The 13,031-nt window shown below is 40.6% G+C and overlaps 1 protein-coding gene across 1 annotated transcript in view; it reads left to right on the top strand.

The window, feature by feature from the left end:
- Positions 1 to 13,031, top strand: part of Pla2g4a (phospholipase A2 group IVA) — a 145,967-nt gene that overhangs the window by 109,454 nt on the left and 23,482 nt on the right. The window contains exons 11-14 of the mRNA XM_075988187.1: positions 3,528 to 3,665; positions 3,802 to 3,894; positions 7,708 to 7,779; positions 11,064 to 11,306. Coding sequence (XP_075844302.1) covers positions 3,528 to 3,665; positions 3,802 to 3,894; positions 7,708 to 7,779; positions 11,064 to 11,306 — 546 coding nt within the window. The remainder of the gene's footprint in view (positions 1 to 3,527; positions 3,666 to 3,801; positions 3,895 to 7,707; positions 7,780 to 11,063; positions 11,307 to 13,031) is intronic.

Raw genomic sequence — 13,031 nt, 5'->3', positions numbered from 1 at the left:
AGGCTTTCCAAAGGTGAATAACTTACCTTTACTGAGTATGACTTATGGCTATAGACTAGACATAAAGATAATAAGTTAATCAATTTTGAGACAAAGTTTTGACATGCATATCATGTTTCTGTAGATTCCCAAGTGGTTGGGATTACCGATGCATATCACCATGCCTTGTTTATGGTAACCTTTAAAACAGAAACCATAGTTATGAAACTCACTGCCTTTTCTCTTCGAAAGTATAGTCTCATTGAAGACATAAAACTGAAACCTGGACAAATTAATAATGTACATCTAAAATATAATTTCTGGCTGAAGTATGTAGATATGACATAGGATAACATTGCATAGCTTTACTATAGTCATGAAAATATTTTCCAGAGGTGATTGAAATAGGATTCAAGTTGGACTTGGGGGTAAAAGGCATCTTTGAATAGGAACAGCATGTCATGTTTCGAAAAGAGCCAAAAGTCTGCTCTGGGGAGTCACTAACATTCCTGCACCCCTCACTGAGGATCCCAGGACTTATGCATATGCTGTGTAGACTGTGGCCATGAGAAAGACTTCAGTGCTGATTTAGAAGCAATTGTATCTCCAGCTAGTTTTATGATAATGGGAAATGGTTATTGCTTTGGGGTTGGGGCTGGACATTTAAATTACCGGGTTAGTATTTTTTCAAAAAAGTCCATTGGTTAGGGGCTAGAGAGATGGCTCAGCAGTTAAAGAACTCTTGGTGCTCTTGCAGAAGACCTGGGTTGAGATCCCACTATCCACATGGCTACTTACAACCATCCTTATTTCCTGTTTCAGAGGATCCTGTGTTTTCTTCTCACCTCTGTGGGCACCTGGTATACATGTGATACAATACATACATGTAGGTAGAACATGCATACACATAAAATAATAAATCTTTTAAAAATGTTTTTTTTGAAGTCCTTTGGTAACATAATTTAGGTAGCCAAGAAGGTAAAAATGTTAGGATCAGGAACTTTAATTTTCAAGTTCAACTTGAATCACTGTGAAGAGATCCTGAGACCAGGGAGATACTCTTAAAGAAAGAGGCAAGTAGATAGATGCTCAATGCCAGTACATCTGGATGACAGATCTTATGCAGTAAACAGAGCTCTAAGCCATCAATGCATCAGTCAGTCAATAGAACATTTATCTGGGCTGATAGTGTAGTTTCCCAAAATAGTCAAGTTGGAGAGGAGGGAAGGTGGTGAGGTTGTGTCTTTAGACAAGGGTCGTGGGAGGTGATGATGGAGTATCCCAGTGAAGTGCTGAACAGGAAGTGGAAATGAGCAAGTGAGGATACAGGAGAGAGGCTGAAATTGAAATGTATGAGTCAACTGCTGGAGGGTTGGAACTGAGAAACAGGAGGAGGCCTTCGACGAGGAGCGGAGGGCAGATCTGAGTGTTTGAAAATGTCTGTCATCACAGTGTGGTCAGCCCACAGCAGCAATTAAGTGGGGATCAATCAAAATGAAAGGGGGAGGAGATTTATGTTAGTTCCCAAGACAGTGCTAGAAATAAAAAAAAAAATCGGCCCAGGAGTTTCTTGACTAGCTTCTGCTTCACTGCAAGTCATGTTTTCAAATGCCACATCCTTTGGTCTAAAATTGGCCCTTTCAGATGCGCCATTCAGCCTGGATTTAAATGAGACACGCTATCTCATCACAATTATGATTTTACAGCTTCCTCTCTGGTAGGCAAGTTTTCTTCTCCCTTGAGCAAACAGAACATGTGAAGCATGATCCTTTTTCTAAAATGATGACAACGCACTTCTTGGACATTCAAACGTTTTAGAGTTGAAAGTCAAAACTGTTCGTAATCGATGTAGTTTAGTATCCCCGTGGACTCTAATAGTCAAACAGTCTTGTATTTCTCCAGTAGGAGGTGTCCACACTCTCAGTTGACTGGGATAACTGATGTAGTAAGAATGCCCTTTGTCCCACATTGAGTTCAGATCAAGGTTTACCACAGAAAAATCACAGAAAAGCTACTGGATTGTGTCCTTATTTGTCCTGTGGTGGCTGAACAATATATTTGGAATGTATAATTTCAAAAAAGTAAACTGAGCAAAATAGTGAGAGCAGGCAATTTGGAGTTGAGAGGGGAGGACATGATGTGGGTCTTTATAGAGAATCTTCAGCCAAGATCTCAAACTAAATGTAAAGAGAAGCCATGCAATTGCAGAGAAGAGCAGCAGGTAAAGAATCCCATGGAAATGGCCTTGACTTCCGAGGAACAGCAGGAAGGCTTGGGTGGTTAGGGTGCAATAATATGCAATAGTAGAAAATTTGACGCAGGATTGGCTGAAGTGAGCAGATGGGGTGTACCTGCCTTTCCGTCACAGGGTGAGAAGGCAAGAGGAGGCTTTCAACTGGCCTTGGTTTCTGTCATTGCTGTGTTCCCAAGTTTATTTTGACCCCAGTAGGAGGGAGTGGGGTTGTGGGGGGAGTGGGAATGCAGAGGGAAAAGGGGAGGGTTGAGATATTTTAGGAAGTCCCTGTGGAGATCCAGGGAGAGGGTGCAGCACCCTGTGGAGTATGGGATGAAGCCTGTGGTGACAAAGACAATGTCTAAAGGTAAACCCTCTAGTACTTGGCTTTCAAGATGTAGGCTGTTATGTCAAGGGAGGCAATCGTTAAAGAGAGTTAAAGTAAGAATCCTGCTGTGGGCAGTAATGCTAAGAAAGGAAGTCAATGGAGTGGTGACCAGCACAGCAAAAGTCAGTCCCAGACATTTGGAGTTACTAAAATGCAGATCAGTATTAGATTCGGTGATGCCATGGACAGACCACAAGCATCCCAGTGGCTGCTATTAAATGAACTGTGTCGTGGCTTCCCCTATACTTCCTCCATTTCTTAGTTCACTGGGACCTTAATCTTACAAACCACCTACTGATTTTTTTCATGCTGTTAAGAGTAGGGACTTAGACCTGAGGACATAGTTGATGTATTCAGGTTATGAGCACAGTTTGTGAGCTACTTCATACGGTTTGATCCCAGACTCCCTGGCTCCAGGGTTACGTTGTGCACTGTACCTGACAGTTCCGATCTTGGTGTATTGCTAAGAAATCAGAATAACGTCTTTTGTATTATGGTTGGGACTTTAGAATACATGATTATAAAAAAAGTTAAGTAAAGGCACAGAAAATACTTCTTCCCCATTTTGTCAAGGATGTGATTTATCATAAAGAATTGAATTTCTTTGGTTTTCTTAATAGAGTTTATGTCTGAGTTTTTTTCTTTCAGTTTAACAATCTTAAGGTGGACTATGCAAAAGATGTCTGAGTTTTTAAATAAAAAAAGTATTCATTTTGTGCCAATTAGAAGGGATCTTTTTATATTGTCTTCATCTTTTTTTTCCTCACCCACTACACCGTATCATGTATTAGGCATTAATCAATATTTTAATTAACTAACATAACAAGAGAAGTTAATCATGGTGCTGTTTAAGTCATTATTAATTATGTGTGTCTCTGTATCATTTTCCTATTAATGAAATGTCTTTTTTTTCTAAAATACTTTTAGATTGGGTTGAATTTAGTCCATATGAGATTGGCATGGCAAAATATGGTACCTTTATGGCTCCTGACCTATTTGGAAGCAAGTTCTTTATGGGAACTGTTGTGAAAAAATATGAAGAAAACCCTTTGCATTTCCTAATGGGTGAGTGATCAAAAGCTCTCTCTCTCTCTCTCTCTCTCTCTCTCTCTCTCTCTGTCTGTCTGTCTGTCTGTCTCCCTCTCTCTCATTTTAAACATGGATGCATTTTAAGTTATTCTATATTTCTCCTTTCTTTTAGGTGTCTGGGGCAGTGCCTTTTCCATATTGTTCAACAGAGTTTTGGGAGTTTCTGGTTCTCAAAATAAAGGTTCTACAATGGAGGAGGAATTAGGTATTGTAAACATCTTGCATTTATGAAAAGCTACACTGAAAATCAACTTTATTGATAAACAACACATATGTATGTGGAGAACATTAACTATTCATAAGGATTTTAATTTATCAGTAGCTGTGTTTGTTGAAACAATCTAAGTGTTTCCTAAAAATCCTGTCCATATGGTTTATGTCATCGCAGTTGTGAAATTTACAAAGATCACTCACTGTTCTAAGAATAGTTTGTGCCTGGGCATCTCCTGTTCTTTTCCTTGTTATATTTCTAAACACTGTTTTTGTTAATGAGTACTCCTCTTTAAGACAATAAAGGTAGGCTTTTAAAGATTAGGTTTATTAACACACGAATATTGATTTTTTTAGGGATGAATCCATCCCTGTCACGTATCGACATATTGCCAACTTCCTAGAATTTTGCTAGTCTATCCTTGATGACACTAATTCGCAGTATTTCTAAAAAGCAGATAAATTAAGTCATGTCTTGCAAGCTTAAACTAATGGTTTTCATTAAATCTAATTCATGCTATAAAAATTTAAGAACAAGTTTTGTAAATATTGAAAAAGTAGACAAACTGTATTGTGGACTAGCTATTTATAATTTTCATTAGACAACTACAGGGATATGTAGGAATATAGTTTCCTGAATGAATAAATTTGACTTTTATAAAAAGTAGAGCATGCATTCAGGACTTGCCCAAAGTCTTGTGATCTGCATCCAGTAAGTACTATGTTTTGCTGGACAGTAGGAAGAAGCCATGGGAAGCAGAGTTAGAATTTTTTGATCCAAGGATGTAGTTCTGTTGGTAGAGTGCTTGTTAGCCCACAAAGTCCTGGATTTGATTCCTAGGAACATAAATCAGGCATGGTGACCCAGATTTGTTACCCTAATACTCAGGAGATGGTGACAGAAGGACGGGAAGTTCAAGATCATTCCTAGCTACACCACATGGTTGGAGAATTCCTTGGGATACATGAAATCCTGTCTCAGAAATAATACAAACAAAAAAAATGAATGAATGAATTTGGGGCCAGTGTATCAGAGGTCAGGGTTACCAGCCAATTATCTACTATTATTTTTCTGTCCATGTAATATCACAGGTCTGTCTGGGAACACAGAATAAAAACAATGAATTTTTTAAATGCTCAATTCATTCTAATAATATATTTATGTTAAAATCATACCATGTTATTTTTTTCTAATATGTGGCCTTCAGATATCATGAACAATGGCAACTGACACAATGAAGTTTTATATGCATAAGAGAATGGAACTGAACCATGATCTGGAATGCAACCCATGCCGTTCTGAGTACTATTTCTCCTGCTAAGGGGACTTGAGTCCAGAAGTTGATGGCTCCTTCATCTTCTCTTTAGGACTGCCATTTGTTCTTCTAGATCACTCTTAAGAAAGTATTGGAAAAGTAATTTTATTATTTCATTAGAGCCACCTACTTCTAAATGACATTAAAAACAAACAGAAAGGCCACTTGTTGCTTGTGGTACTTGCTGTCATCCAATTATCACTCGGGTCGGGAGCAGGCAAAGTGGGTACCATCTGGAGCCTAAGGTGGTCATCAATGCAGACTCAGAATCTCTCCATGGTTAAACCAGAATCAAAGTTTATAAGATGAGGGGCTGGGCAGTAGCTCAGTGGTGGAATGCTTGTCTATTGTGTCCAGAGTCCTGGGTTTGATCCCCAACACTGTAACAGCAACAGCAACAAATAGAGGTTACCCAGACAGGGTGGAAGGTTGTAAGATTGAACTTAATCTGGACCACATAGAAAGATCTGGATTAGCCTGGGCAAAAGTAAAGGATGAGGTAATCCTGCTTGGTTAATATGAATCGTAGCATCCCAGATGGATGTCCTGTTTTCAGCCGGTAGTTTTGTGGAAGTCACTCAGTCTTTTCTGAGTCACTCCGTCCTTTCTGGATTACGTGAAGAATTTTTTAAAAGAGAAAGGAAAGCAGAGAGGAAGCCCACGCTGGGTGGCCTGCTTCCTGTGTTCCTTCTCTGAATAATCCTGATAACTCAAGTTAATTATTTGTTCTTCTCCTAAGGCAGGAAGAGACTAGGGTTGAATTTACACATCAGAAGGTGGGCGAGACAGTGGCTGCTGGCCAAGCCAAAGGAAGAAGCTTACAGCACACAGTGCTGAGAAGTCTCCGAGGAGAAGTCCCCTTGAGGCCAGTGGTCAGCTGCTGGCTGCTCCCTGTCAGGCTGAGGGCACAGGATAGGGTGTGTTTGGACTTCGCTGGTCAGCAGGGGGCATGCTACCTCAGATTATGTAAGGATTTCCAGAAATGAAACCGAAGAGGTGACTGAGGGGCCTCAGGACTTTTAGGTACCTCTTCTGCTTTTGGGTAGGTGAGGTCCCCCTATTAAGGCACACCCAGAAGGTTTTTTTTTTCCTTCTCTTACCTTAACAAAGACTTTAAGGTAAACTGGACCTCAGTTAAATAACTTTAAATTAAATCATTTGCTTTCTCAAGGAGGTTTCCATGTATGCAATTTTGCCTCTAAAAAGAGCTGTATAAAGATACAAGATAAGAGTTGAAAGTCAACCATTCCTGCCTTGAAAATGTCCTCTCAAAAAAGACAGTGTGATTTTCTTAAATGAACACACCAAATACAGCCAAAGTAGAGCAAAAACCAAAACATCAGGGGCTGATAAAAGGAAATGCCTAAGGAAAAGAACATACAGGCAGCAACACAGCTACCCAGAGGACGACATCTGGAATGGATCTTGTCTTGCTGTCCCCCTCTACCATGCGGTGGACTTAGTGCTGTCATGGCTATAATATGGACAGAACAATCGCATTAGCTTTTAAGTACTTTCTTTTGTTGAATTTTGTATTTATCACTGATGCCAGTAAAAAGTAAGTGTAAGCTCTCAGGAATTCACTAACCTTTCTTTCTATTGTGTAGCCATCCAGGCCTCTGGGCTCTAGTGAACATCACAGACATAGGGAGAGAAATACGGGGATGCTGCACACCACACCTCTGCTTTTCTGAGCTTAAAGCTTCCCAAACAGTTCTGTGAACGAGATTTCTAAATGTGTGACTAGTGCCTTGAAATTGAATAAAGAGAAATCGTCTTTTCTATTTGCAACCAAAGAGGAAGGAAAAAGTCATTCTGGGGATAGTTCATATGTCTTGATTTTTCTGTAAAGGATGATCACAAAAGGAATCTCCAGGGTCCACAAATCAGGCATGTTTCTCCTGGGAAAGGATGGCTAATGATGATCCTAGATTTTACTGCCGTCTTTTTATTAGGGTGAATGGTGCCCCTTGCTTCTCCTGGTCTTAGTTTGCCTTGAAGGGAAACACACAATTCTTGACATACTGAAAAATCAACAGATGTTTTTCAGAGTTGGCAAAAATCAGAGGTTAATTAAAGTGAGTGTGCTTTCTTCATATTCTGGAGACTGTATTGTAGATGACTTGTAGATTTGGATTTTGTCCTTTATTCACTTTCATAAACACTATTTCAAGACATAACCAAGCAGTTGTTATTATTAAAGTGAAGATAAAGTCATAAAAAAATCCCTTTCCTTAAAACTAGGAATGGATAAACTTACACTAACTAAATTTGTTTGCTGGGATATTTTGTTACCCAGCAGTAAGCTTTTTAAGAACAGGTGAATCTGATGAATCTCCATTTATAATATTGATGTAAAGTTCCCTGTTGCCTGCCTCTGCCTCCCACTGCTGGAATTGAAAGTGTGCACCACCCTCCCTCATCCTCGTACTACATTTACTTATGAATTTGGATCCCTGAGATGCCTCAATGGTTTTGTCTCCTTCCCACAGAAAATATTACGGCAAAGCACATCGTGAGCAATGACAGCTCGGACAGTGATGATGAGGCCCAAGGCCCTAAAGGTAAGAAAGTGAGAGCTTCCCTGTGAATTGTGAGCAGAGGAGGGGAAAGGCTCGTCTAACCCATCTGTTCATGTTGATGACACGTGACGTCCTGAAGTGTTGGGATGGAGGCATCCAGTGAGAGACAGGACTATTCCATAGATCCCAAAAAGCAGTGGAACCACATCTTTTCCTTTCTTGTAAAGCCTCAAATATGTTTGCACCTGTCTGAGGTGGTGGCAGCAGTGAATTCTGTTCTAGCCGGATTAGTGAGATGGACCACTTAGTATGGGAAATGGGATTGGAGAATACTTTTAGTTAGCTTTAAAATGAATGAAAGCATCGTTTAAATATTGTCATTAAGCCTTCTAAAAGGTTTGACTGTCGGCACATTCCTTAGTCTTTTGTGGTGATTAGTAACTCACCTCTAAGGAAGAATGCCATGGTGGAGTGTGTTCAGATTATCAAGACTGCCAATATCACAGATTACTTTGACAGTGAGACAGTGCAGCTAGATCTCAGTTTGATGTGGGCCGAGTAGTTGGCAGTGCATTTTGAATAAGGATGACGGCGAAGGTGAGGTCCCGAGATACTTGTTGCAGTGTGGTGTTTGTTAGCATAGAAAAATGTAGAGATTGTATATGTTAACAGCAATTTTCTAAGAAAATGGTTCATAAAAATGTACAGAGATAGTTCAAAAATAAACAAGAACCAAACAAATGGAAAGACAGCTAAGAATCTAGAACTGGAAGAGTCTTTTACCATTTGACTGTAACTGTCTAGACTTTAGAAAGCACAAAACTGTTTTGTCCAAAGCCACCCCAGTGAATTCTCCCAGGCATGGTGTGCACGTAGGGGAGGCTTGTTTTCTGCCTGTTCCAATTATCACTGAAAAGAGAGAATCTTGTTTCATTTCCGGCCTGCTGTTATTTCTTCATAGGATGAGTTTATGCAAGGCAGGGCGCAGTTGTCTCCCCACAGGGTGTAGCTGCACATGGCCACGGCATGGACAGCGGTGCTTCTGAGGACTAAACACTCCCTCCTTCCATGCCGCCCAGACTTTCAGGAGAGCCACGTCCAGCTAGGTTTCAGCCCTAGATGGCTCCTTGCCTGGCAGCTCTGGTTATCAGCTAGAGTCCTGGGAAAACCCCACCCTGCAAGAAATAAGTCTTCATTTAAAAGTTTTACATTTTGTTAGGTGTTCAGACGTGCATTTTGAATTTCTTTTCTTATGAAGGAAACATTGAACTGTGGTGGCTTGCCTACAGCTTAGAGGTATAGTCCACCAGATTGGTTTTGAACAAAGGAAACTGGCAAGTACGAGGGGCCACATACCGTATGTCTAGTACTTTGAGGACGCTTCAGTGAGACTCTGAAGGGGACATAGCTGTCTGTTACTGATTGAGGAAATTGCTATAGATGACCAGAAAAGTTAGTCACCACTCAGCACTAGCTGGTTTTTGAGGCTGAGAAGTTCAGGAGCTGTTTTTTGAATTTGCTGGGTTTTTGTTTGTTTGTTTGTTTGTTTCATTTTAACTTCGAGGTTGATATGGTGAGCATTTCTTAGTTCTCACTGTGCTTTTTAAAGAAATGCTTTGAGAGCCGTTTTAGGTTCCATGAAAGTTGGAACAGAGAAGTCGTTTTGGTAGAATCTCCTGTCCCATTCTGTCCCAGACAGTGTTCCCCACTATGAATTGTCCCATTTGCCTCGTGCCTCTGTTACAGCTGATGACTTTCTCCTGCCATGTCGTGGTCTCTGTTTACAGGACAGTTCACTCTGGGACTGCGCCCTCTACGGGGTATGGTTTGTGAGAAGGATTTAGCACTGTAATGTCACATGGCTTCGTCCCAACTGTCCAAATCTTCTCTCCTTTATGTAACTATCCTCTCAGTGGAGGAAAACGACTTTCTTTGCTCTCTCCGTAGTTTTGCCTTTTCTGGACTAGCGCATTGTTGGAAGCATGATGTCTGCATCCTTTTCATATTTCTTTCCTTTTATAATAAGTACTTAAGTTACCTCTGTCTGTTCATGGCTTTATGTTTTGCATATATTTATAAAGAAATTATAGAAACTGAATGAAAGCAGATACTCATCTGTCAAAATACACACAGGGGCTAGAGAGTTGGCTCATCAGTTAAAAGCAGTGGGCTCACCTGGAAGCTAACAGCCATGTATAACTCCAGTTCCAAGGGATCTGACGCCCTCTTTTGGCCTTCTGAAGCAATACATTTACACTATGCATAATGTGCGGGCAAAATACCATAACAATAAAGCTTTTAAGAATTAAAAGCAAGCAAACAAGCCCCTTAACACACAGAGTTTTTATAACTCTGCATGTTTATTTCCAGGATTTTGGAAGTTGGAACAGAAGAGGTTTGAGCAGGGGTTCTTTCATCTTAATGTGAGTGGGTTATGCTGCTAGGTTATGCTGCCGATGGACATTATACAGGTTTCTGTAAGGCTAGACTATAAGGCCAGGCACTTCTCAGAGAATTTCACCTGAGATCCAGATTGCATTAATCCTTGAACAGTTTTATGAGGTTTCCTAATGAAGGAATGAAGGATGGGAAGGGGCTCATAGCACCAAGTGGAGAGAGGATGGGAACACAGATAATGAGCATTTCCTAGGAGCTATCATGGGCATGGGGGAAAGTCATTTGTGATTGCTTCTTTGGACCACTGTGACTTTGAAAACACTTTGTATCATTTGCTTCAATGACAGGGCTTTAAATGCCCAGACTTTATAAGAGAGGATGAAATAACAGTTACGTGATCAGTGCATGAGCGTGTTTAGTTATCAGGAGTCATGTGGTGGGTCTTTCTGTGGTCCCTTCTAACTTTCTGTGATTGTGGATATTTATGAAGCAGGATATGGACACTTACGAAAAGTTAGGCAACATAGATGGTAGCATTAACTAATCTCTCTCTCTCTCTCTCTCTCTCTCTCTCTCTCTCTCTCTCACTCGCTCGCTCGCTCTGTGTGTGTGTTAGATGGAGGAGAGCTAGGGAGAAAGAGAAAGGATAGTATTAAGAGTGCATATGAAATATCTAAGTAGACCAAGAGACATCAGTGAAGAATAGCCTTACACTGTGTGTAGGTAAAAGGTAAAACTATGAACACTTGGATACAGAAGTGACTTGTCATTTGTTTTATGCAAATAAACATACTGAGTCAAAGGCCCAGAACTTCAGTTTTAATTTTGGTGATTAACCAATGAAGTTGACAACAACAGCAGCAACAACCAGCAGCCTAATTTTGGCATGCATGTGCTTCTTTGACATGCGCTGTGTTCCTTCACCCCAGGCACTGAGAACGAAGATGCTGAAAGAGAGTACCAAAATGACAATCAAGCAAGTTGGGTGCATCGAATGCTGATGGCCTTGGTGAGTGACTCAGCTTTATTCAACACCCGAGAAGGCCGCGCAGGGAAGGTGCACAACTTCATGCTAGGCTTGAATCTCAACACATCCTATCCACTGTCGCCGCTGAGAGATTTCAGCCCCCTGGAATCCTTCGATGACGATGAACTTGATGCGGCTGTAGCAGGTACGCACCGGAGCAGAAGCCTCAGGAGCTAATTCAGGTCGTCTTTACTCTTTCTTGGGGAGAAGCATTTTAATTCCCATTAACATTTATTTAGACTCAATTTTAAGAACGTTGACCTGTGAGGGACATTCATTCATTCATTTTGTTTGTTTTTGTTTTATTTTTGAAGAAAAATGCAATGGCTAGGAAATGGCCTAGTCATGTTAGTATAGAAAATATTCTTTGAAATCCCAAAAGCCTTTCTTTTCTTTTAATGGTCAGGGTTCACTTACAGACAACAGGAAACTTCTACCGTGATAATTACAATGAGTGTAAAAAGCAGGTAAGGAGATGCTTAGAGAACAGTCCAATGATTAGAGGAGCAAGGCCAAGGCTTCCAGGATTGACTCCAAAAACACAAGAATAATTCCCCAAACGCCTCCACAACTGTGCCTGGCTGTGGAAAGAGACAAAACAGCTATGTCTCATTTCCTCCTTCCTTTCCCGTGGGCGGGCCACTTTGGAATAGGCCAGGTGGAGCTTTGAGTTGAGCATGTGGTGAAAGGGCACTAGGCCTGGCTCCCTCTTGTGGTGCAGGGGAGAATGCAGCACAGGAGTTGGCGTGGACCAGTCTGCAATGACTATCCGGACAGGGAAACTGTCACTCTGGTTTTCAGGAATATTAGGAAACTTTGTGAAGTTGCCCGGTAAGAATCTAGTCACTTTCAGACTTGTCATTAATGAAATGTCCAAAACTAGTAACCTTTATTCATCAGATCCCCAGTGACTTAGAGAGTAAGCGTTACATTTGCTTTGATGACGAATAATATGTAATATACCTTTTCTTGTGGTGATCTTACATTTTTTCTCAATCACACCATCACTTTTACTTAGTTGTCCAAATATCATTTCTTAATCACTTCTGCTTTAAGTCATTGCCAAGATGCTGTTAAACTTTAAAGTAGACATTTGAAACATCACAACCTCCCAAAGCTTTCTTCCCACTGCCCTTTTGTTCCTCATACATAGCGAATGGTTTTGAAATTACGATAGGCTTCAGATTTTGTTGTTCTTTTCTATTTTTTGTCTGACTTTAAGGGGAGCAAACACTGCATTTTGTATTATGTGTGTCACCTTAAACTCTAGGATATGAGTTACTTATAATTATGCATTGATAATTCCAGTTATTGTTATTATACATTATTATATAATTCCAATTAGTCCATTCATATCAGCTGTAATATTTATTACAGTTCCCCTGGACTGAGAAGGCTAACGTTAAAGTTTTCGGTTGGTGCCATTCTTTTTCTTGGTTTGTGGCATATAGCTGTAGTTCTGGCCTCCCTGTGGCAGCTGGTTCTTTACAGGCTTGTGCCCTATGATGGCTGCCGATTGGGCTTCAGCACATTATAGCTTTTTTAGATCTATAAGGAAGCTTCGGTGACAAGGAATACCAAAGAAAATAATTGCATTATCTCTGTCCCAAACTGCTCGGCAAATCTGGGCTTGAGCCACAGGTCTCTGAGTCTGGCTTCCAAGTCTTCCCCTTCACACGGCATCCCCTGTGGTTTCATTAGTCATTGTTTTGCTGATGTAAGAATGGAAGTTTTCACCAAGTGTCTTTGAGATTTGTTTTTAGAGATCTTAAATTTCTATTATTTCTCTATGTGTAAGTATGTGTGTCTGTATATGTGCCCGAGGAGGTGAGAGAAGTATCAGCTCCCTGAAGCTGGAGATCCAGTTGTG

The sequence above is a fragment of the Microtus pennsylvanicus genome, chromosome 10 (assembly GCF_037038515.1).
Source record: "Microtus pennsylvanicus isolate mMicPen1 chromosome 10, mMicPen1.hap1, whole genome shotgun sequence".
In the NCBI taxonomy this organism is placed as follows: Eukaryota; Metazoa; Chordata; class Mammalia; order Rodentia; family Cricetidae; genus Microtus; species Microtus pennsylvanicus.
Note: the sequence above shows the minus strand (reverse complement) of the source record. Positions and strands in the feature narration are given on the sequence as shown.